Below are 25,341 nucleotides of genomic sequence, written 5' to 3' on the forward strand. Positions count from 1 at the left end.
TTTTTTTTTATGCTAAATTAAAAATAATTTTTTTAAAAATAAAATAATTTTATTTTAATATATTTTTAAATAAAAAACATTTTAAAACATAATCATTCTCCCTTCTCCTTCTCCGTAGCAACAGCCGTGCCCTGTCTTGCGACATCTTCGTATCTCGTGTTATCTTGCCTCGAATGATAAGCATAATCAGTATCGGGCTAGTCCGTGGGCCTCTCTGGTTTCTTATAGCGAAGCCTAAGCCCATTATCTAAAAAGAAAGATCTAAGCCCAAGCCACTGCTATTAAACCCGCCCTACCAAATAAACCTGTGACCTGAAAAAAAAAAAATCAATATGGAGTTTAGCCGATTTATCTAGTAAATTAACCAATGACCAGTCAGAATCCAATTAATTGTTTTTTTAACTTGGAATAATTTGCTTAATCCTTAACCCGGACCGTATGCTGTGTCAACCCCGGATCATGTTTAATAATGGAAAGACCTCAAAAGTTGAAAAAAAAGGTTAGCCCACAAAGAGCCCAACAAGTTCACTATTACATAAAACCCAAGCAACGGAAATCTGTAATTTTTTTTTTCGCGTTTTTTTTTCTATTTCGTTTCTAATTTCACTCTTCAATCCTCGCTATCACTGCCAAATCTCTCAATTTTCTCTTCCTTTGGCTCTCTGTTTGCCATAATTTTCGATTTTTCTTCAATCAGATCAATCGGCATGGGAAAAAACGTGGTTTCTGACGAAGAAGGTGAGGAAAATCGCTATTTTCACCCTGAAAACTGCTGCAATTTTGTTACTCACTAACGCATTTGCTGCTCGTGGTTTGGTTTGTGATTTTTGTAGATGAGGTGGAGTTAGAAGACGAAGATGAGAGAGAGCCAGTTGATGGAGATAGAATTGGACGAGACGACGACGACGACGAGGATGGTTTGCATTAGCTTAAAGTTTTGTTTTTTTTGTTTTTAGAGTTTTTAGGGTTTATTTCGAGTTGGTTTTAGTTAAATTTTGGGGTAATTGGTTTTATTTTTTTCTAAGTGTTTAGTTTGAGGGGAATTAACTTTTTTTTTACCGGAAAAAAAGTGGGTTTGTGTTTTTTTGGAATGGAAGTGATGAATTGTGGCAAGGATAAAGGAAAAAATAGTGGGTTTGGGTTTGTGTTTTCATTGGAATGTAAGTGATGAGTTGCGGTAAAGGGTGTGTGATTTAGTTTTGTGGTTTTTGTGCAGAAGAAGGGCAGGATGAATATGAGAAAGATGATTTTATAGTGGATGATGTCGAGGAGGAAGAAGAGGTGGGAGAAGAAGAGGATAGGGCAGATAGCGACGAAGAGAGGCACAAGAAGAAGAAGAAAAAGAAGAAAAGGTGGGGTTTTCTTTACTTTTGTTGTGTTTTTCTAGTTTTTTGGTATTATAATCTTTTATTTCTTTTGATATATGGAATAGGAATATTTGTGACTGTGAGTGATGGAGAAAAGAGTCATGGGTTGTTTTATTGTAAATTGTGATTTAAAAAAAATGGGGTTATTGGTGTCCATGATGCTGTTTCAATGTCCTTAGAGAAGCTGAGGATGTACTCGATGAAGATGACTACGAGCTCCTGCGAGACAACAATGTGTATCACCATCGGCCAAAGGTTGTGAGCTTTGTCATGTTTGGCACCAATAACACTGCAGCTTAATTCTTGCACTGCTTGTATGGGTGAATAGTTTGGCTTATAATTATGTGGGCTTTGCTTAAAATTTTTGTTAGGATAGCAAAAAATTTAAGCGTTTGAAGAAAGCTCAGAGGGATTCAGATGAGGACCGATATGGGCTTTCCGATGACGAATTTGATGGAAGTGGTAAAGGTGGTCGAACTGCTGAGGAGAAACTGAAGCGCAGCTTATTTGGTGATGATGAAGGCATGCACATCTTGCACTTGTTTTTTCCAATTATTGGTATTTTGTATGTTGAATGCTTGTCATTGTAATCATGCTCTACCACAGGGGTTCCACTTGAGGATATGCCTGAAGAGGAGGAGCAAGAAGAAGTGGAAGAGGATGCGGACATTGGTGACGAGGATGAGATGGCTGATTTTATTGTGGATGAAGATGATGATGATGGAACTCTAGTGAGGTATGGTTTCCATTACCCATGCAGTGTGTGTGGTTTATGTTATCTTATAAGTGTCTCTTAATTATTTTGCTCATTTTGTAGACGCAAGAAACTAAAGAAAAAGAAATCTCAGCAGGCATCTGGAGTTTCATCTTCTGCCTTGCAAGAAGCTCAAGAAATATTTGGTGATGTTGATGAACTCATACAGATACGCAGGCAAGGGTTAGAATCTGGTGAGTGGAGAGAAAGGAGACTGGAAGATGAATTTGAGCCAACTGTCCTTTCTGAAAAATACATGACTGAGAAGGATGATCAGATCCGGATGACTGATATTCCAGAAAGAATGCAGGTTTTGTGACTTGTCTACTTTTGAGAATATACTACTGTTTTTTTCCCCCCCCCTCTCAGTTGTCTTCATGTTGGCATCTGTTCTTTGCTTTTTTTATCTATTAATTTCTTAGGTATCTGAGGGAAGCACTGGTCCTCCTCCATTGGATGATTTCAGCATAATGGAGGAGAGCAACTGGATTTATAGTCAGATTGCAAGTGGAACATTACCTTTGTTTGCGGAGAGTGGACTGCTTATAAACAAGGATGATGTCACCCGTTTATTGGAATTACATCACATTCAGAAGTTAGATGTTAGTATATTTTATTTTTGTAAGTGAACTTTGATGTTCTGTTCCAATTTTCACCTTATTCCATTGGTGTTCCATTCTGGATTTTAGATTCCCTTCATTGCTATGTATCGGAAGGAAGAGTGTTTAAGCCTGTTGAAAGATACTGAGCAACATGAAGATGATGAAAATCCTTATGACACTGGTAGAATTCCCACATTCAAGTGGCACAAGGTAATAATTTATCATGAGATTGTCACCTTTATTTGTCGCAGAGTGAAGCTCATACATCAAGAGCTATGGTAGAAATATATGTTTTAAACATGCACATGGTTCCTTTAGGTGCTTTGGGCCATCCAGGACTTGGACAGGAAGTGGTTACTTCTTCAGAAACGAAAGAGTGCCCTCAATGCTTACTACAATAAGCGCTTTGAAGAAGAATCTCGACGGATATATGATGAAACGAGACTCAATTTAAACCAGCAGCTGTTTGAGTCCATTCTTAAATCACTCAAGACTGCAGAATCGGAAAGAGAGGTTGATGATGTTGATGCAAAATTTAACCTGCATTTTCCTCCTGGTGAGGTTGTCGTGGATGAAGGACAATACAAAAGGCCCATGCGGAGATCACAATACAGTGTCTGTAGTAAAGCTGGCCTATGGGAAGTTGCAAGCAAATTTGGGTACAGTGCCGAGCAACTGGGAATGCAGTTATCTTTATTAAAGATGGTGAGTTTGCCTAGGCTAGTGATCATTGATGTTTTTTATGGATGCATAACTTTATCGTTTCATTTGATTCTAGGAGGACGAGTTGCAGGATGCCAAGGAAACACCAGAGGAGATGGCTTCAAATTTTACATGTGCAATGTTTGAAAGTCCCCAAACAGTTCTTAAAGGGGCTAGGCACATGGTATGGATTGATGTTCTTATTTTCTACACTTGCAACTACAAAAAGTTCTGCTCGATGATATGCTTGTTCATGAGGTCAAGTTCCAAACCATTTTTTTGTGTGGATTCTTTCAGGCTGCAGTTGAGATAAGTTGTGAGCCCTGTGTCAGGAGATATGTCCGTTTAATTTTTATGGACAAGGCTGTAGTGTCTACAAGTCCAACATCAGATGGGAAAGCTGCTATAGATTCTTTCCATCAGTTTGCAGGTATCAAGTGGTTGCGTGAAAAGCCAGTCAAGAAGTTTGAGGATGCACAGTGGCTCCTTATCCAGAAAGCTGAAGAGGAGAAACTTCTTCAAGTCACTATTAAGCTTCCACAAAAAGTTATGGATCAATTGATTGATGACTGTAACGGTCGCTACCTGAGTATTGGTGTTAGTAAATATGCTCAACTGTGGAATGAGCAAAGGAGTTTGATACTGAAGGATGCACTCTTTGCTTTTTTGTTGCCTTCAATGGAGAAAGAGGCTAGGTCATTGTTGACAAGTAGAGCTAAAAACCGGTTGCTTTGGGAATATGGGAAGGTTTTTTGGAATAAAGTCTCTGTGGGCCCATATCAACGGAAAGAAAGTGATATTTCCATGGATGATGAAGCTGCACCTAGGGTTATGGCTTGCTGTTGGGGTCCTGGAAAGCCAGCAACTACTTTTGTGATGCTAGATTCATCTGGGGAGGTTTTAGATGTACTTTACGCTGGGTCCCTTACCTTACGATCTCAGCATGCTAATGATCAGCAACGCAAGAAAAATGATCAGCAACGTGTTCTGAAATTTATGACAGACCACCAGCCACACGTGGTTGTTCTTGGAGCTGTGCACTTGTCTTGTACTAAACTGAAGGATGACATTTACGAGGTAAATAATTACCAACTTATTCTTGAGTCTTGGTGTTTTTTGCAAATAAATCTGGAGTCAGATGCTGTGACTTGTGGGTGCACTGAACTTATTCATTATATTTTTATATTACTGTATAGAGTAATTGAGGTGCTGTCTTTTACACATGAACAAAAATTCCTGGCTTCTGCTGCCTCAAACATAGCAGAGTTAGATGCTACCAGGTGTTAGGCAGCATTAATTGCTTAAAAAACACAGTTGTTTTTTATTCGGCACTGCTAGATTTTATTCGGCTGTTACACTTGAGAAATCTCTCCACAGTATCTACTCATTCAAGCACAGTGATCTATTTCAAAGTGTGCTGCCATGAATGAGGCATATATCCATTCATGTGATCAGCTGGGCCTTCTATGAAAACCACACAGAAGTTTTATCACAAGTTCACATCTTCTTGATTGAGACAGACCTTTTTGGATATTTCTGTTTGCTATTTAATTGATGGGTTTTCTTGATAGATCTTGAGATGGGATAACCACTAAGGATGTTCTCTTTTCTAAGCCTTTGAGTTGGAGCTAAGATCTGCACAACTATGTTGTAAAAAGCAAAAGATATGAAGTCTTGAACCATAACAATTAACAAGGCCTTATTCTGTTTGAAAAAATAAACACAGTGCAACTCATTTTTGAGGAGTGCCTGCAACCTGTTTGAAAATAAGCTTAGTGGAAAAGATAACAAGCTTACTACATATTGTTAAAGGTGGTGGAAAAATGCTTAATCTATTATTTTTCTTAACAATAGCTCTCCTTGCATGTGCTAATATTCGGCCCTGCGATGTTTTTGGCAGCAGGAAGTTCCTGCTATCAAGGCTGTGGGTATTTTCTGTACTTGTTTTATTGGCGAAGCTCTATTGTTGCTGGCCTATTTTTTTCCATTTGCCATACTTGTCCTGTTTTTTGAGTTTAATGAGAGTGGAATTCTAGGTCCTTATAGGGTCATGCTACAGAGTCCTTTAGAGATGTTTCTTTAGAAAACTGCTGTACCATTTTTGCTTAGTTTCTTTTGTTCCTGAAGAAGGATCTTTTCGTTTGTTATCCATCCTTCTCTCATCACTGTTTCCATTGTTGACATTTTCAAAGCTTAATTGTAGCTCATCACTGGTTCTGCTATGCTCCAACCTTTACTTGATTTTGCGAGGAGTTCCTTTGTGCTTGAGCATATGCAGTTGTCATTTATAGTAATTCACGTTGCTCATTAGTTTGCTCTACTGGTGCTTATTTTATTTCATCCTGCCACTATCAGATTATTTTTAAAATGGTGGAGGAAAATCCTAGAGATGTTGGACATGAGATGGATGAACTGAGCATTGTCTATGGGGACGAGTCTCTCCCTCGTCTTTATGAAAATTCTCGGATTTCTTCTGATCAACTACCTGGGCAGTCAGGTATTATATATTGTCTTGCTGCTGTTTTTGATCTTTCAAGTCCATTATGCATGCAGTTAACCCTGTCTCCTCTTTTGTGGTTAGGCATTGTTAAACGTGCTGTTGCTCTTGGCCGTTATCTACAAAATCCCTTGGCTATGGTTGCAACGCTATGTGGACCAGCTAGGGAGATTCTATCTTGGAAACTAAATCCTTTGGAGAACTTTCTCACTCCTGATGATAAATACATGGTGATTGAACAAGTCATGGTAGATGCCACAAACCAGGTGGGCTTAGACATTAATTTGGCCACAAGCCATGAATGGTTATTTGCTCCTTTACAATTCATCTCTGGGCTTGGACCCAGAAAGGCAGCATCTTTGCAGAGGTCTCTGGTAAGAACTGGAGCGATTTTCACTCGCAAGGATTTTGTGACAGCTCATGGTCTTGGTAAAAAGGTGTTTGTCAATGCTGTTGGATTTTTGCGTGTCCGGAGAAGTGGCCTTGCTGCTAGCAGCAGCCAGTTCATTGACGTGTTGGATGATACAAGGATACATCCAGAGTCCTATGGTCTCGCACAGGAGTTGGCAAAAGTCATTTATGAAAAGGACAGTGGTGATGTAAATGATGATGATGATGCACTAGAGATGGCAATAGAGTATGTTAAAGAGCGGCCTAATTTATTGAAAACATTTGTTTTCGATAAGTATCTCGAAGACAAGAAGCGGGAAAACAAGAAGGAGACTTTCATGGATATAAGAAGGGAATTAATACAAGGTTTCCAAGATTGGCGTAAACAGTATAAAGAACCAACCCAGGATGAGGAATTTTATATGATTTCAGGTGAAACCGAGGATACCCTTGCTGAAGGGATAATTGTACAAGCCACAGTTCGCAGGGTGCAAGGTGGAAAGGCAATATGTGCATTGGAATCTGGTCTGACTGGGATTCTTACGAAGGAGGACTACACTGATGATTGGAGGGATATACCTGAGTTGTCCGACAAGCTGCGTGAAGATGATATACTGACTTGCAAGATAAAATCAATTCAAAAGAATAGATATCAAGTGTTCCTTGTTTGCAAAGACAGTGAGATGAGAAATAACCGATATCAGCTGGCCCGAAACCTTGATCACTATTATCATGAAGACCAGAGCAGTCTGAGGAGTGAGCAGGAGAAGGTTCGCAAAGAGAGGGAGCTTGCAAAGAAACATTTTAAGCCTAGGATGATTGTTCATCCACGCTTCCAGAATATAACGGCTGATGAAGCAATGGAGGTATCTTCTTGATGCCTTATACTTGTATACTGTTAGTCAAATGTTTGGTAGATCGATTGGATTGTGAAGATCATCTTTTCTCATATGGTTTAATTAGAATTCCAAAAAGACGATTTCCATTATATTTCTTCTCTACCATGTTGTGTGAATCCTCTTCATTGGTGGGCCTCGGCTTGGATTTTACTTTGGATTTACTTTGTCCTCTGAAAATGCAGTTTGGGTTTTGATTTCATGTTTTTTGATAATTATTTGCTTCGTTAAAATTGGGTTGTTTCTGTTTTCTACAAATAATTGTGTTCAATCTAAGTATTTTTTTTTCTTTAAATAATTTGTCTTGCAGTTCTTATCTGACAAGGATCCTGGAGAAAGTATTATTCGTCCTAGTTCTCGTGGGCCATCGTATTTAACTCTAACTCTTAAAGTTTACAACGGAGTTTATGCTCACAAAGATATAGTTGAAGGTGGGAAGGAACACAAAGATATCACGAGTGTACTTCGTATTGGGAAGACATTGAAAATTGGGGAGGACACATTTGAGGATTTGGATGAGGTTGGTTCTTTTATTTCAGCTTCTTGAACCAAAGGTTTCGCTTGTAGTTGCTCATGTAATTATTGCCTCAATCGAAATAAAAAAGAACGAGATGTTTTGTGGTTGCTCGTTGTATATTTTTTGGCGAGGGAATAGGCATGTGTTCTCTTGTTCTTTACTAAGTGAAATATCTAGATAGGTGTTGACTTTCTTTTGGATGTAGGTAATGGACCGCTATGTTGATCCCTTGGTGAGCTACCTAAAGGCAATGCTAAGTTATCGCAAGTTCAGAAGTGGCACCAAAGCAGAAGTTGATGAGCTCCTTAGGATTGAGAAATCACAACAGCCTACTAGGATAGTTTATGCATTTGGCATTTGTCATGAACACCCAGGCACATTCATTCTCACTTATATAAGGAGTACAAATCCCCATCACGAGTATGTTGGTCTATATCCCAAGGGATTCAAGTTCCGAAAGCGTATGTTTGAGGACATTGATCGGCTGGTGGCATATTTTCAAAAGCATATAGATGATTCTTTGCATGAATCAGCACCATCAATTAGGTCAGTTGCTGCTATGGTCCCAATGCGAAGCCCTGCAACCGGGGGCTCTTCCTGGGGTGGTTCAACCTATGAAGGTGGTCGGAGAGGGCAGTCTTTTGACAGAGAACGTTCTTCTGGTCCAGGTTCCAGGACAGGTAAAGCATTTAAAAACAGGGTGGACGTCCGATATGTTGAAGCAAACCATCTAAGATATCACTTTGTAGCATGTTCAGTTTGCTGAAGGCTTTGGTTGAACAGTGCTTGCATGGGTTTTTCTTTCATTCTTATATGACCTCTGCATACCAGACTTAGAGTTAGATACACTAAATTCTAGTATGAAAATCTAATGAAATTCTTTGTGCACTTTCCAACCTTGCATTTCTGTGTCCATTAAATTTCACTCCTGGTGGAACTTGAATTCTCCGGGATTACCCCTTCATGTGGAGTTACCCAGATCTTGATGAAAATAGGGGTCCATATGGCAGACTAAACCATTTATGTTGCTAAACACACTTGTTTGTTTGATGGTTAAAGATTTCTGGGTGTACAACAGGTCTCCAAGCTGTTTTGGCAGATTTTAGAGGTGCCCGATCCATTTCAGATCTAATGATCATTTTAGGCTGTCATCCATATTTTGCTTTTGTCTTCTCGACAAGCTTACTACAAGATTTTGGTCTTCTTTCTATTTTCTGTTAATGTAAAAATCTTAAATGCTCTTCCATGTTTCATTTTTACAGGTCGAAATGATTATAGAAGTGGTGGTAGTCGAGATGGTCACCAGAGTGGGGCACCAAGACCATACAGTGGACGAGGACGTGGTCGTGGCTCATATAACAATGGCGGCGGAAGTAATAGTGGCAATGAAAGGCGGGATTCTGGTTATGATAAGCCCAGATGGGATTCAGGAACCAAGGATGGTGATGAAGGCTGGGGCAGTTTCCCAGGAGCCAAAGTCCAAAACTCACCTGGCAGGGAAGCTTTTCCTGGTGGCTGGGGAACTGGTGCAAGCAGTGGTGGAAATGGTTGGGGTGGTGGAGCTAGTGGTGGTGATAATAGTGGGTGGGGCCATGGAACTGGTGGTGGGACCGATAGTGGGAATTCTGGGCGGGGTGCTACTAGCTCGAAGAGAGATTCAGCACAAAGGGGATGGGGTGCTGCTGGAGGTGGAAATGGCAATGGTAGTGACTCTGGTCATGGAAGTCGTGGTGGAAGCACTAACGATGAGAATTCTGGGTGGGGGCAATAACTCTTAAAAAGGTGCAGCACAAAGTAGCTGGGGGTACTGGTGGCAATGGCGGTGGTGACTGGGGTCAAGAAAATGGTAGTGGGGCCACTGACAACAGGAGTTCTGAACTCCCGGTACTGCTCCCAAGAGATGTTCTTAATAGTCACAAGCCGACAATGGATGGTCAGGAGGTGGTGGTGGTTGGTGAAGCAGTCAAACACTAGTCCATTCCAAGTTTCCGAGGTAACGGCGTAGCTCTAGGGATCTGGTGAAAGCTGTAGAACCTGGCAACGTTCTTCCAACAGCATTTTCTGGCAGGTGGAAGGACCCTTGAATATATTGCACAACATATAACTATTATCATGTAGAAAAAATTATTTGTTTTTTTAGTTATTTTTTAGTTTTTTCAATTTAATTTAAGAAATTAAATATTATGTTTAATAAATTTATCTTCTCTCTTTTGTTTGGGACTTTTATTGTTTTTTTTAATTTTTATTTTCAGGTTTTCTAATTTATACATGTTAGTTTTAATTTATTTTAAGAATTGTAAACCTGTATTTACTGTTTTTTTATGTTATTTTGTTATGGGAATGACTCCCTGCAGCCAAAATTACCTCAGCTAGTGATCCTCTGATCTATGCCCTATTTACTTTCTTGTGTTCTAGTTAGATGTTCTAGCATTAAATTCTTGATGAAAGGGAAGCATGCGTGCTTGCAAGTGCTTGAGTGATTTGCGGTAATTTTTGTTTTTGATTGTTTTTTTAAAGTATGTTTTATTTTAAAAAAATTTATTAATTTGGTATTTTTTTAGTGTATTTTTTTTAATGATTTTAATATATTGTTGCTAAAAATTTTAAAAATATTTTAATATTTTTTAAAACAAAAATACCCTAGACTTTAATACTAAACATATAATTGGGGATCATGAAATAAAAAAAAAAAAATTTAAAAAAAAATTAAATTAAAAAAAAACACCCCCTTACATTAGTAAACCTGCTACTTGATTGTTAGAAATCAATGTTTTTAACTTGATATTAATGGCCCATATTGAACTATTTAAATTCAATTTTAATCTTAAAAAATAATATTTATTTTAATTGTAATTTAGAGAAAAAGAATATTTATTTTAATTGTAAGTAAGAGTTTGTTGGAGTGTGGTGGATGAAATTATATTTTATTTTAACTTTTATATGAGTTTTATTGAATTTTTTCAAAAATAATCTTACTAAAAAAAACAATGATTTGTGAAAAAGAAATTAACCTTTTTTTTAAAAAAAATCATAACTATAAAAAATAATACAATATCAAACAAATTTTTTTTTTAATAAAAAAACCAGAACACTAAATAAACAAGTCATTAACTTCCCATTGGAATTTCCCTCCTGAAAAATATAAAAATATAAGAAACACTAAAAACAAGAAAGACTAAAAAGCATTTTTTTAAAAAAAACAGAACCTAAGTCCGATGACCCGAAGAGTTTGGTACTATTATATAAACGGGTTTCAAGTTTCAACAGTCGTTGTCGGTGTTTGGGTTAGTTTAGTTTAGGGTTTGTAAGAACAGAACCATTTCTTGTCCGAACAACAGTAAAGGGGAAAAAAAAGGAAGAAAGAAAAGATGACGACTGCTCAGTCTCAAGAAGAACTCCTTGCTGCTCATCTTGAACAACAAGAACTCAAAGTAATCCCATCACTTCCCATTTCTCTCCATCTATCTCTCGCTGCTGTTTTATTTTCTTTTGCTCTGTTTAGTGTTTTGTGTTTCTTGAAATGAACTGAGTTGTGTTAATTCTTACTTTGAAAGTAAAAGATTGGGAGTTATTTTTGTGAGAATAAACGGAAGGGAAATGACCCAGTTGCTAAATTTTTTGATGTGATTTGAGAAACTGAGGTTTTGTTATGTTTGCTGCTGTTTAAGATTGGAATTTGAACTTTTAAAATCAGCATGCATGACCTAGTATGAGTTTTCGAAGTATCGTTAGATAGCTTGATTTAGTGAATCCTTTGAAAGTATGGGAATTTTGTGGATGCATGAAAAGGTTTTTTAATGTTTAAGAGTTTCTTTTGTATCTCTTGTTCATACCTTTACTTTTTGGTTGTTTCGTGCATCAATAAGTGTAGTGCATTTTGATTTTCAAGTGGATGATGATACTTGGAATTTACAAGAACCTGATTCATACAGATGCACTTTTTTTCTTGCACTGTGTTTGAACTTCAGGAATTGTGTTTTTGCAGCATGGTGAGCCTACAGTTGAGGACGAAGACGATGAGGATGAATCTGATGAGGATGACGAAGATTATGATGACAAGGATGATGAAGGTGAGAAGTGTTAAATTATGAATCTGGATGTTCACTTCTTGTGCAATGAATCAAAGTTACTGCAATATACAGAGCTTAGAGCTAGTCTGATTCAGAGGCTGGCATTTTTTCCTCTGTGATAACTTTAGATTCATGGCTTAGGTGTGAAATAAATTGCATTAAGCATCCATGGTTGAGGCATTATCACATGATTTTATTGGGAAGTATTGCAGACACAGCATATATTTTAATGATTTTTATCGGAGGGTTATATGTTAGCTCATATGTAAAGAACAACATCATCTTGGATTTATTGGAGTATTCTTAGAAACAAGTTTTAGTATTAATGGCAGTGTGTTATGAAATTTTAAAGAGCCTACCGTTATTGAACTAGCCATCTAATAAAGTGGACCATGCATCTTCTGGAACTATAAGCAAATTTGCACTTGTCAAAGTTTTTGAACATTTTGAACTATACGAAGTTGCTGGATATATATTATGGTGGCCAGAGAAAAACAATGACAGAGGATCTGCAATCCATGCTCTATGACACTTTAATATTGGATGTTGGGTATGATTTGTTTACTGACTCAGGGTTATTGATTTTGGCAGGGAAAGGAGATGTGGGCGGCCGGGGTAAGCAGAGCAGAAGTGAAAAGAAGAGTCGTAAGGCAATGCTGAAACTTGGAATGAAGCCACTCCCAGGTGTCAGCCGAGTTACAGTAAAAAAGAGCAAGAATGTAAGCGTTTAACTTCTCATCATATTGTCATTATTGATTAATCCCCTTTTCTACCTTAGGTTCTGATAAATCTTTGAAATGCATTATTGTGTGCTATGGTTTTGCTTATCAGATCATGTTTGTTATCTCAAAACCTGATGTTTTCAAGAGCCCCAATTCAGACACATACATTGTCTTTGGGGAAGCAAAGATTGAGGACTTGAGCTCCCAACTACAGACCCAGGCTGCTGAGCAGTTCAAGGCACCTAATCCAAGTACGTCCGCATCACAGCCTGAGCCATCGTCCACGGCTCAAGATGATGAAGATGTAGACGAGACTGGCGTGGAGCCCAAGGATATTGAGTTGGTGATGACACAAGCCGGGGTTTCCAGATCAAAGGCTGTGAAAGCTCTCAAGTCTGCAGATGGTGATATCGTTACTGCCATCATGGAATTAACAAACTGAGTTGTTCTGGCCATACAGTGTTTAATTCTGCTGCTCAAACTTCCCTTGACATTTGGTGAACTGAGCTTATAGATTTGAATATGTGTCTCATGTTCTCTGCATTTTTAATTCTGTGTGAGAAAGACTAATGTATCTATGGTGCGTGGTTTGCTTGTGAAAGCGTTCCATAGTCTGGTAACGATGCATCAAGTGCAAGAATTGCTGCTGGTGTAGCCAACCAAATGCCACTGGACAGTCTTGCAGGCCAGGAAAATTTTCTTTTGGCGAAAGTAACCTAAGCTGATGCACCATCATGCGACTTTGTAACCTAGAACTATTCATTAATCACAAGTAATCAAAGGCCTGTTTGGAAGTTAGAATTATTTTTGAAGTGTTTTCTCTACTTATATTAATTTTTTTATGCATATAAAATTATTTTTGATATTAACCTATCAAAACTATCCAATTTTTTTCTGAAGCGTAGCTCAATTATATTTTTAAATACAAACACACATGGAAAAAGATAGTCATTAATAGTAAAAGTTGGGGCATAGACCAACAAAAAAAAAAAAATTACTCGATTAGTTTTAGAAAGCAGGCTCCGTAAGGTGGCTTCATGGTCTCCGGTTACTTTCGCTCCCAGCAGCTAGGCATCTATTAACGGGAAATGCAGAAAGTCATTTCCAGTAACAAATCTCTTCTCTCCTTTAGGGCTGGAAAAGGGCCTCCCGCTGTCCGTCATCCTCCCTAGAGGTTCAGGTTTAATGGCATTTTTTTTTCTTGAACTATTGGAGTTGTGATACATTGAGACATGCACCATTGATTTAGTCAATTTTATCCTTAAATTATTTTGTTTTTAACAAAATTTTTCTTCCCGTATCTTTATCATTAATCAAAAACCCTTTAAAATAATTAATATTTTGGTATTTCTCAACTGAATTTTTCATAAATGCTAATGATCATTTCAAATTATTTTCTATTTTTTGTGATTTTATTATTATTTAATATTTAAGAAAAAAAGGATCCAAGGACCTCGTTTTCCCATGACAAGCCCCTTAAAATTGAAACTTGATTGCTGGGAAGAAAAAAAGTACAACCCGGTTACAATTGGCTACCATAAAGAAGCAGAATTCTTGAAAGCAACCAGAAGTTTAACAGAGTATAAAGCGTAATTATTGGGATATAATGTTGCTGTTAAATTGAAATAGATTGCCAGTCAGTGTAAAATTGTTAAAAATGGAGTGGGATAATCAGCAGAAGGAATGGTGGAATCGGAGGAAGTAGAGTAGAACGGGGAGGATTGAAGACAACCACAGGGCTATATAGCCTTTCAAGCAGCAGATTCAGCGGACAGGAAGCACGATGAGTGAATAAACCAAATCCTGACTACATCTTTATATTGCCCTTTGATTCGAATTAATTTCCACAATAATATCTGCCATTGATGGGTCTCTGTAGATGTTTAAATAGTGTGAAACTTGAAAAACCACCATGATGAAATTTACGCTTGTCCATCATTATAAAACCCTTGAAATTTCCAAGTTTTCTCTACCCCTTCTTCAAAGAACAAGAATCAGTACAACCCAGATTTTTCATGGATAACATCTTTTATTTTGGGTGGATGATTCCACCCAGATTTAGAAGAACAAGAAAAATCTTCCATTCCCATTGCCAACTTTAATGAAACAAGGGAGGTGGGCAACCAAAAAAATGACAATGAACAAGTTCATCTGTGCAAACACGTAAGGAGATTCAATACCACCATCAGGCACAACCAAAATTATAAGCAGATAGTATTATAAGCACAGGTGATTATGCGAAGATAAGTCATTTACAGTAAAAGTTGCAACGAAGACACGGAAAGGTCCTGATTTACCTTTCAAACAGACTCCACACTTGTAACTTCAAGGTCTCAAACCACTCACTCCAAGATATTAAGTCAACTGTAAATGGAGGTACCATGATCATAAAGAAAATGAAAACATACCGTGTTTATAACATACTAACATCCCTAGTTAAAAGGCCATCCTGAATACCCCATCTGGTGGTTGTTTTCATGCATGGTTGGTGAGCTGCTTCCAGGAGTCTCATCATGGTTAGAACTCGAATTGGATGAGCGGAAGGGCCACAGATAAGAAAATGGATTGCGTCTTCCTTCCCTACTATTCTCCCTTCCACTATAATTGCTGTTTCTGCTTCGAGAGCCTGAGCTTTGATAACTGTGTCCACTGCTCGATCCTTGCGGTGGTAGCTCCTGCCGACAAACAGGGCATGAGTTGTGCTGGACTAGCCATGGAACTATGCAATCTGAGTGGTATAAATGATTACATGGCATCTGCCTTGCTTCAGACCCCAGCTCAAATTTATCTTTGCAAACTGGACAGTGTGAATCAGTGCGAAGATGCCTTTGTGTGATCTTAACAGTGGGCATCGCATCAATTGATGACCTGGTTGCTGGGGCAGGGCCTCGCCGATCATTAGCAGAAAGCTGTTCAAACAATTCTTCAAGTCCAGGGCCTACAAAATAATCACCGGCATTACCTCTTGCAAAGGCAACACCAGGAGACCCAGAAAAGAGAGCTTCAAACCCACCATTTCCAGACAACCTAAAAGGAATTTGGCCACCAAAGATCAACAGAGGACCAAAACCTGGATTATGTTCAGGAATTGAATCTGATCTAGATCTAACATCATGATTATGACTTCTATCAGCCATTCGTTGCCTCATAAAGGCTGAGAAAGCTTCCATGAGCCCAAACATATTGTCATGATCATCATCACCATCCATTCCAAAAAAATCCAACGGGTTGATGCGATGCATATCATCAAGTTCTTGGACAAATCCTCCGCTGCAGTAGGGGCAAGCTGCATCTCGCCCTCGCAGTCGAACTGGCCGCCTGCAGCTGTAACACCAGTGGGTATTTCTGCTGCTTGACATCCTTTCCACTTCTCTACTCTCCTCACTCTGCAAAGGCTCACAACACAAAACCCACCTCTCGTCCTCAACAAGCCTCAAGCTATAACTATTACCCTACAGCATACTGCCTGACAATGACAAAACCACCACAACAAAAATAAACCTTTTACTATTAAGCAATCTGATAAAGTATTCAACCACTATATGAAAGTCCTCTCACCCAAAAAACAGTAAGAATCCCTACGTCTATGGACACAGCCCCCTATTTAATCATTTGCTCATGGTGATTGTTTACTAAAAAATCTATCCAACTTTCTAAATAGCTCCTCACCATGCCATGCAACACAATCAAAAGGTTAGGAAGCATGCATTTATTAATTACAATTCACTCAGATTTTAACGTTGAACGAATAGATACACATGATTAGTAACAAAAACACATCACAGTAAATAATGCCTTCGAGGGAAATGAAAGCCACCTCATCGAACAATAAGCAATGAAGCAATTTCTCAAGCCTATCCGAGCATACACTTATGAAACTAAAATCAACTATCAGAGAAAGTCAATCTCTATCAGAAGCCGATGAATTACATATTTGTCCACACACACACACACACACAAAATAAATAAAATGAATGCTAATTATTAAGTGAATTCATTATCTAAAAAAAATACAATAAAATCCCCTGAAAAGAAAAAAAAAAAGAACCCAGATCCAGATATATAATAAACTATCCACCATAGCAGAATTGGCAGAAAAAAGGGTCCCTTTCTCACATAAGTTTTTCTTTCCACTTGAATAAGTCTCAATCCCTTAATCAAACAAGAGATTAAAAAGATTCCATCTTTACTTCATTTCCTAAACTCAATCATCAATAACAACCAATTCCATAAACCCAAAAAAACATTACAAAAAAATAAAGAACAGACCAAACCCAGAAAAGGAAACATATATTTCAAGATCACAATCAAGTAACATCAAGAACTGACAGATTTCTATAAAAATAAAGCAGGAATTAGTCAAAGATGAAAACTTTAAGTTACCTGAACAGGAGTTATGGATCTAACAGACACAGTAGTGGGAGAGAAGAGACTTGGTAGAGTCTAGAGTGGAGTGTGCAAAAGGGTGAAAATTGGTAGGGAAATGGGGGTTGTTTATCCTAAAATACACGTGGTGCGTGATACACCATCTGTATTTATTTTTGTTGTTCAAAAGTGTCACTTCTATCATCTCTTTCTTGATGTTTTCACCTTTGGAATTTGTAGCTTACTGCTGTTAGTGAACTTAACATCACCATTTCTTCTCTTTCTTTTTGTTGATTTATGTATATAATAAGAATATTTAATGCTACATTTTCCAAATTTGTTTTTCTAATTGATAGTAGTTTTTGGTGAGTTAATTCAGTCATTTATTTTTGGAATTTGAGTCAATCTAGATGTTATTTTGAGTCCATCGAGAGTTGATTGATTTGCGACCTGTTGATTATGTTAAAATTTAAGTGAAACAGGTTTTGAATACTTTTTTAAATATATTTTTTAAAATTATTAAAAAAGTTTTAAAACAATATTTTAAATAATTGATTTATATTTCATAACTATCACAGTTAATTTCTTACAAGATCTATTGGTTAGATTTTGTTTCTTTAGTAAATGATGATTGTAGATGTTCAATTTTATTATTAGTATAAGCTAATTGCGTTGTTTGAGTTCTACATCATCCACCATTGTCTTGTAAAAAACTAAATGGCCCGTTTTTCTTTCTAAATCAATGTTTTGTGTTTAGAATTTTATTATTAAATTGTATCTTGTTAATGTTTTGTAAAAAGATACAAAAGATTGTAAAAATATATTTGGTTGGGGACCAAGATAGAAATACAAAACAAATTTATCTCCAAAATCATTTTAAAATTAATTTATGTCATTTTAAAATAAATACGAAAGAATATATTTTTTCTGCTTTTATTATCTCTATCTTTTATGTTTATTCTAATTTTTTGATGTCTCGAGATATTAACATAATATTAGTTGAGAATTGGATAGCTAATAATTGAGTTATTTATTTATTTGATTGCTTTTTTACCAAGCATAGAGCAACTATTTTATCTTGGTGAGTGTTGATTACTAGGACAAAAATGAGATTTGTAAATTGCATTAATTCCTTTGTTTGTCGTCTAATCTTCGTTTTGGTGGCCAGCTAATGGAAATTATCACTGAACCTTCCTTCCCACTGTCAAGAGCATCGCATGATCATAGGTTCTTGGAAAGCTAGTAATTTGGGGTCCACCATGATGAACAACTTCTGGAATATGGACAGAAGTTTGGTAAGAGACAAAGGAAAAGGTAATTCTACTTTCCTAGCATGGGACATGGGCTTATTGTTTTTTGCTCCTCGTCTTGGTTATGCTTTTGCCATAATAATTGTAGGGGAAAAGATGCTGTCGAAGATAACATTATCTTATTAACATCAATGTTTTTGTCCACTAAGAAACTCGTACATGTGAGAATTTAATAAGACAGATACAAGGCAAGCACTAGAATACTAGCAACGTTTTCTAAACCACAATTAAGCTGCAAAATCTATGTGATATTGATGCTCGAGCTAGTTCTAGTCCAGCAAATCTTGTGTAAAATTCAAGCATGTGTGAAACTGAAGACGTTCCTTCTCTTTTTTCTACGTTTTGTTTCAACTGTGCAGAAGTCCTTTGCACCCCGTATAAACTTCCAGTTCGAGATGCTTGTGTTGGAGACAAGCTTAATTAACCATAACAAATGATATATTTGTCGAAGAAAAGTCAAATGACTAGGAGGTATCAAACTATCAATCAGCCGGTCACAAATACAACAAGCTGCCTTGCAGAAAGTCCCAGTTACTTATAGAACTAGAACGATCATCTATTTGTTGTGGTTCCAGTAATGTTGCAGAAGAGAACTCTTCCATGCAGAGGGAACATGCAGTGCTGCTGCACCACATATAAAATTATGGATGAATGCACCAGAAGGAAAAAATTCAACTCCGTTTACAAAGGAGCCTCAGTCGGCATCTCCAAGACCATCGCTACCATCTCCTCTCTTGGATATAGGCATGTAAGGAGAGCTGGATTTCTTCGTTTGTGTAGCGACCTCGGCATTCTTTCGCAAGACAGCCCCTGGTGATGGGTATGGTCGCTGTTGAAATAGCGGACCCTGACAATCAGAGGCATAAAACCACCAAAAAGTGAGTACAATACATATATGCTACAAGGCAGATACAGCATGAATATTTTCATCTCTGTGCACAAACATGTGCGAATTTGAAGAGAAAGGGATATCAGTACACGCATAGTGTCAATTTTAATGTTCTTGGAAAAACTTCCAGCATGTAATTGCTGACCAAAATGCTGAGTGATGTGATATTTAGCAGAAAAATTTTGCAATATACAATCTCAATGTTGAAAAAGACGTTGGAGGTCAGGTGAAGGGGAAGGCATAATCACTCGATTGCCACATTATGACATGCATTGACCAGAACCAGCATAGCCTCCATCACCTTTATATGTAGCAGCATAATAATTCTCTCAGAAAAAGGAAAATAAAAGTTCATCAAGAAAAATAAAGTTCGCATACCGTAGCAGTAGTATCAGCTGCACGAGGCTGGACTCCTTTGAGGCCCACAACCCTGCAGATTGAACAGAGAGATGAGATTAATAGACTATTCTAGTACTTCTCCTTGTTTACATATCGAGAAAAAAATGTCCAAAGAGGAGATCAGTGATGGGCATAAAATAAACTATTCATCACATACCAGCCGCCACGGGGAGCATCTGAATAAGCGCTTGGATCCATGGGGTCCAACTCATCATCATCATTGTAGGCACGTTTTTTGCTCTCTCTTCTATTTCCTTTTCCCACAGGAGGTTTCCAATTGGGTCTGGCAATTCAAAATCAATTACACATGCAAGCAAATAAACTTGTGTGCATTTAATTTTATTGATTCTCTTTCTTTATCTTCTCTCTTTTGTTGTCAATGAGGCTGTGTTTGAAGTATAGGAATTCAACAAGCAGAAGAGCTGATTTTATTCTTGATCTCAATTAAATTAGGTGACATGACTATTCTTCCAACAGGTTTATATTTCCTCAGACAGGTTAGATGTTAAACTGAAAGTGTCAAACTAATGGATTGGGAGACAAAGAAGTATAAAATAGTTTCCTGTGGTTAATTTTCCTGAATGCAGGACTTCATCACCTAGACACCAAGACACTAACGCGTCAAGCATGAATTAATCCTCCCCCCACCCACATGTGAACTCCCATTGCATGAGTTGTGGCTTAGAATGTTAATCCTAATAAAACCAACAAAAGTGGGATAGATCAGTTAGTAATATAGTATCCATGTGCTCAGATGGCCTTGGAGTCTGCAGCTCAGGTGACTTCCACTCGCTCTGAAGAAAATTACTCGGTCATGCTCAGATGGTCATGTCAGGTGTCATTGGCTCAGATTAGGAGATAGCCCAACTCATTAACAGTTTTGCATTGAGTGCCTGTTCTCAAGACTAGAAACTGCATTCTTGTGATTGCAAGTCCAAGACTTTCCTATAGCACCAAGCAATGACCCATAGTCTACAGGCCCTGGTTTGACAGTCCCCTTTGTAGGTCACATACCCCCAATCTAATTCCTCAAACAAAAAGACCTCTTCTTTATAGCTATACCATGACTGAATCTTTTTAGAGAATTCTTGGTTGATTGCATGAGAGTTTGAATTTAAATTGTATTTAGGGTCATTGTCATTCAAAAAGTTAACTCAACAACAAAACCAAAGTCATTGAAGCGAGATGTGATCTCCAAGTACTTTAAGTAAGATCAAGTACCTCTGTTTTGGAGCATTTTTTTCAAGATCACCCTTTGAATTTGCAAGATTCTGCTGCTGGTTATTCAAATTGGACATCATGTACTGGCATTGTGGTAGATTCAGAACTCTGCAATCCAATAGCATTTCAAAAATATGTAAATAAATAATGAATCATCTCAACGTGCTTTGCCTAAGACAATTTTCTTTTTTTGGTCTTAAGCAATGCACTTTAAAAAATCTCCCAATACCAACTGCAACTTCAGCAGGTGTGTCATAAGAAGATTGAACCATAAAATGTTCAAATGTGAATTTATGGGAAAAAGACATGAAAATCAAACACAGAAATAGTGGCTTAATGAAATTGAGTTTCAACCACAACACATGCTTATGCAGTTCTTTTTTGGCATACTAGTAATATGAAGGGAAAAGGAAGAGAACCCAGTTTATAAATTGCTGCTGATTTACCGTGTGCAATGATTGCAGTAACCCCAAGTCTGCACAACGCCGAGTCCCCACCCACCACATTCAATGCATTTCTTTGGCTCGGATGATCTACTGTCCTGATTCCCACTAGAAGCATTTCCAGAATATGAGATGTAAGAGTGTTGTGAGGCTAGCTGTGATGATTTTGGATGCTGCCATTGTGATACATGGGTCTTTGTATTGTAGTAATATTTATGACCTGCACATGGAAAACAAAAGGCTTTAAGCACAGAGGGAAAGGGAAAAAAATCTGCAAATAAGTTCAATGCTCATTTCTTTTCCTGATCTCCATTACTCTTCAGTGAAGTCCTACATGTTTATAGGAAATTTATTGTAGTTCCAGACTTTACAAAGGTTAACCACACACAGAATATTAAACAAATGATAAAGCACAGAAAAATCTACCTCAAAGTGATATAGCTCAAATTGTATAATATTAAAACAAGGAACAATCTAGGGGTGAGAGCAAGATGTCAATGCAAACCTAAAGGAGATGTTATTTTGCTTGGTAACCGAGCAGTCTCTTAACACCATCCTTAACTTAAACATTAGAACTTAGAAAAACTAGAAAATACATGATTTAATCCATTAATGCCCCCAAAAAAGCTACTTGCAGGACTCTAGTTATGTGCATGGTATTCAGGAAACTACAAACTGTGACTATATATATTTCCCCTCTCCCAGCCCCGCTTTACTCTTTTGCCTCACATTTCATTTATATACAGCTGGATACTTATGGCATACCTGTAGTTTCGTCCAATGTCTCCACCCAATCTTCTAAATGAGGTAAAGGTGATGGAGTCCATGTGGTTGAAGGCATATCAGTAGGCCTTTCCCACTGGGTCTTTCCGGTGCTTCCATGGTAATAATATGAAGCACCACTAGCAGGATCCTTTGCTTCCACCTAATCATAGATAGAATTCCACAGCAGCATAAAAGAAGTGCTGGAAAGAATGCATAAGGCGGCATAGGGCATCAAAACTTGGATACTCATAGAAAGTTGAAATTCGTTAACCCTTTATGAAGTTCAAGGTCAAGACACTGCCATTATATCTTATGCATTAAGAAGTGCTTGAGGCATATTAATTGAAATTCTCTCTCTAGGATTCTACTCTGAACATTAAGTACTACAAAAACTAAATCTGAATTCCCCTAATACAAGCAAACCAGATATGGAAAGGTAGGCATTTGGCAGGTTCCAAAAATTTCCAATGCCACAGTTCTCATGCACAAAGATTGGCAAAGCAGTTTATCCTTAGACAGATAAATAAAGCACAAAAACATAATACAGCAATCAAGACACACCCATCCAGGAGGCAACTTCCGGATTTCAACAGCTTGAGTTGAACCAGTCCCCGACTTCTGCAAAACAAAATTATGAGGCCATGTGTAAAAGGACTAAAATAATAGATTGAAAGGAAGACATCTGGAAAAAAATAAACCATAGTTGGGATGCACAAGATAGGTTTAAATGAAGAGAAATTTCAGAATTTCCAAAATGTTAAAAATAGCCAAGTAAAAAAACAAGTAGGGGAAAAAAGCCATGGGAAGAAGCAAAAAAGAAAGAAACAGGAGGCTCAAAGACCAAGAAAAACTTGCATTATCAGTTCTCAATGGATGGCTTTTTACTGTATCATCCTTCAGGAGACCCCTTGCTCTTAATTTCTGCCTCAGGAACTCCGGGAGTTCCTTTGTAGCCGACTTCTGTTCTGACTCGCTATCGAGGCCAGGCCTTGAAGAAGCATAATATGCACCTCCACCTGGTACACCGTATCCGTTCCCAATTTCTACATGATCTGCCAGAAAATAAACGGATTAGACCATCTGCCAACAAAATATCCAGAGTTGTTCACTTTGTTGTCACAGTGATGTGCTATAAAAAGAAGCATAAGCAACCCAATGGTTGTCTCAAACAAAAATCACGTTGACTTCCATTAGTTAGAGCATTGGTAAATGGTTTATTTTCAAGTCAAAATATTTCCTCAAACCAGCAAGAGCTTATTCAGTGACCATCAAAAACTTTGAGATTTTTATCAACGTCTTTGCATGCACTGTCTGTACAAGTATTCCCAGTTTTTCCTCATCATCTGATACCTTCCTTAATAGGTCTGCAATCATTTTAGTTTCCATTGTCGTCCAGCACTCTCACTAATGACACGACCAGCTTCCACTTCATCAACAGTCTTCATCTTCCTTTCAGAAAGAAAATTTAGTCTCACAATATTCCAGGAGTAAATCCTCTACGGTTACACACACTAACAAGCTCTCTATATTCAGAAACAGGACGGACAAAATCAAAATAAAGATGCAACCATATACTATAAAAAAAGAAAGATTGTAATACATTATCAACCTTCGTCAGCACCAGCAGGCTTCCCACGCTTCAAAGCCATTTCCGAGCGATGTTCAGTAGCCATCTTCAGTAAATGTTCCTACAATAACATCCATAACAGTAAAACAAAATGCACAGCCCATTAACAATCCCTCAAAATAAACCCTCAAACAATCATTGAATCACAAAACATTCAAACTTCAGACCTTTAAGGCATTAGGGTCTCTCCTTTCACCGAAAACATCAGTATTATCCTTAGAAGGTGCTCCACCTTCGCTTTCTGCATCTCTAAAACACTCACAAAAACACACACAATTCACACTTCATTGCCATTCTATTTTGCTTTTTAAACTACCACTAAGCCAATAAAGCACCAACCTTTGGCCTTGAATGACTCTTTGTGTCTCAATTTCCTATCAAAAACAGAGAAAATAAAGCAAACCCAGATGAAATTTTCAAAAACAAAAAAGATGGGAAACAAAAGAGAGGATGAAAGAAAGCAGAAAAACCCTTACTTGTTCACGCAGGAGTACATCTTGAGCTGCAGTATCAATGTCAGTTGAATTGCTATATAGACTTGATGCTGAATGGTAAGAAGCTTGAGGCACTGTATTTTCTCCCATCCTTGCTTCTTTTTCCTCCTCCTATGAAATTGAGAATCCTTTTACCAATCTATTGTTTTTGGTTGAAGTAATTTTTTGTTTTTTTTTATTGGATTGCTATTTATACAATAAGAAAAAAAAAAAAACTGAACCAAAATCCACGAGGATAGAATTAGAAATAGGAACCCAAAAATTTAGAAAAGCCCGTACACAATCCTGGTTTGGGCCTAGAGTCTTATTATTTTATAATTAAGTATCCAAATTATTTATTTATTTATTTATTTTTATCTTTTCTTAGATTGAAGCATCGTCTATAACTTTTTTTTCATGAAAAATATCCCTAAATAAATTTTAGGATAAACTTGATAGTTGGTTTCATTTATCCTAGCAACTTCCTCCTTGTGTAGTTTATAACTCAAGCCTTTTAAGGGAATTTTTTTAGAGTTTTGGGAGATTTATTTTTTCTAAAGCTTTTAAAGATTTATTACGACTTTAGTGTTACTATTTAGAATATTAAGTAATGTCGGTTGTTGTGTAAAGACAGAGAAAACGGAAACAATTGAAATTTTTTTTTTTTTACTTTCTGTTTTAAAATAGCAAAAATTAATTTTAAAACTATAACAAAATCATATTTATGTAATATTTATTTATCTCACTAACAAGATATGTTCAGGTTTTTTCTGTCTATGTCTCTTGATAATGACCAAGCATGGTTAACTTGATCTTTTTTAAGTGAAATAAACTTTTAAAACACATCTAAAAACAAAAACCATCCACATTTTTAAACTTACAAAAAGTTTATTTATTTATTTATTGTTTTTATCCATGTATTTTTACATCTTTTTAAAAAATAAGGCTAGCCTCATTCAAGTTTTGTGACAATTATTTTTAATAAATACACTTTTTAAAAATCAAATTTGTGTTCTCACAATTCAATTATTTCTAAACTTAAATAAAAGCTTACCTATTTGAAGTATAGATTAGTGTTTTAAAGAGAAGAAATGATAGAACAATTGTTTTAAAAGGGTTAAATGGGTAGCCCATACCCATATAATTTAAGATGGTTTTGGGTCAACCCTTTAATAACCCATTTAAAATCTATACCAACCTTGATGACCCATGACCCATTAAAAATAGATGGATAAAATGATGCTAACTAGCATTTAGCCCATGTATGTTAAGAGCATAGGAGGCCCTCTTCAAGAACACCGCTATTTTAATTTATATTTTGATTTAATGAGT

The 25,341-nt window shown here is 37.1% G+C and overlaps 4 protein-coding genes across 5 annotated transcripts; 2 read left to right on the forward strand and 2 right to left on the reverse strand.

Annotated features, from left to right (window-relative positions):
* The first annotated feature begins 513 nt into the window (after positions 1–513).
* LOC118052984 (transcription elongation factor SPT6 homolog) lies at positions 514–9,936 on the forward strand. The gene is made up of 17 exons (XM_035064093.2): positions 514–738; positions 834–917; positions 1,217–1,352; positions 1,547–1,622; positions 1,739–1,889; positions 1,974–2,103; positions 2,185–2,431; positions 2,544–2,723; positions 2,811–2,933; positions 3,042–3,428; positions 3,502–3,609; positions 3,723–4,502; positions 5,781–5,922; positions 6,007–7,178; positions 7,519–7,728; positions 7,931–8,405; positions 8,988–9,936. Exons 1-17 carry the CDS (start codon positions 708–710, stop codon positions 9,494–9,496), a joined length of 4,941 nt encoding a protein of 1,646 aa, XP_034919984.1. The 5' UTR covers positions 514–707; the 3' UTR covers positions 9,497–9,936.
* A 1,043-nt stretch (positions 9,937–10,979) lies between these two features.
* On the forward strand, positions 10,980–13,321 carry LOC118052987 (nascent polypeptide-associated complex subunit alpha-like protein 1). The gene is made up of 4 exons (XM_035064096.2): positions 10,980–11,156; positions 11,711–11,795; positions 12,387–12,514; positions 12,627–13,321. Exons 1-4 carry the CDS (start codon positions 11,094–11,096, stop codon positions 12,957–12,959), a joined length of 609 nt encoding a protein of 202 aa, XP_034919987.1. The 5' UTR covers positions 10,980–11,093; the 3' UTR covers positions 12,960–13,321.
* A 1,383-nt stretch (positions 13,322–14,704) lies between these two features.
* On the reverse strand, positions 14,705–17,061 carry LOC118052986 (probable E3 ubiquitin-protein ligase RHC1A). The gene is made up of 2 exons (XM_035064095.2): positions 16,901–17,061; positions 14,705–15,983 (listed from the first exon to the last, which is right to left on the reverse strand). The coding sequence occupies exon 2, from the start codon at positions 15,874–15,876 to the stop codon at positions 14,950–14,952; it is 927 nt and encodes a 308-aa protein (XP_034919986.1). The 5' UTR covers positions 15,877–15,983; positions 16,901–17,061; the 3' UTR covers positions 14,705–14,949.
* Positions 17,062–18,274: 1,213 nt separating this feature from the next.
* LOC118052988 (uncharacterized) lies at positions 18,275–24,201 on the reverse strand. Of its 2 annotated transcripts, XM_035064097.2 has the most exons (12): positions 24,013–24,201; positions 23,876–23,910; positions 23,704–23,785; positions 23,519–23,597; positions 22,765–22,961; positions 22,471–22,527; positions 21,910–22,069; positions 21,148–21,364; positions 20,702–20,809; positions 19,638–19,763; positions 19,460–19,511; positions 18,275–19,039 (listed from the first exon to the last, which is right to left on the reverse strand). In XM_035064097.2, the coding sequence occupies exons 1-12, from the start codon at positions 24,118–24,120 to the stop codon at positions 18,887–18,889; spliced, it is 1,374 nt and encodes a 457-aa protein (XP_034919988.1). In that variant the 5' UTR covers positions 24,121–24,201; the 3' UTR covers positions 18,275–18,886. The 2 variants fall into 2 exon arrangements, with proteins under 2 accessions (XP_034919988.1, XP_034919989.1); XM_035064098.2 differs by lacking the exons at positions 23,519–23,597; positions 23,704–23,785; positions 23,876–23,910; positions 24,013–24,201 and adding an exon at positions 23,204–23,312.
* Between the last annotated feature and the right edge of the window lie 1,140 nt (positions 24,202–25,341).

This window comes from Populus alba, chromosome 6, assembly GCF_005239225.2.
Source record: "Populus alba chromosome 6, ASM523922v2, whole genome shotgun sequence".
Taxonomy (NCBI): Eukaryota; Viridiplantae; Streptophyta; class Magnoliopsida; order Malpighiales; family Salicaceae; genus Populus; species Populus alba.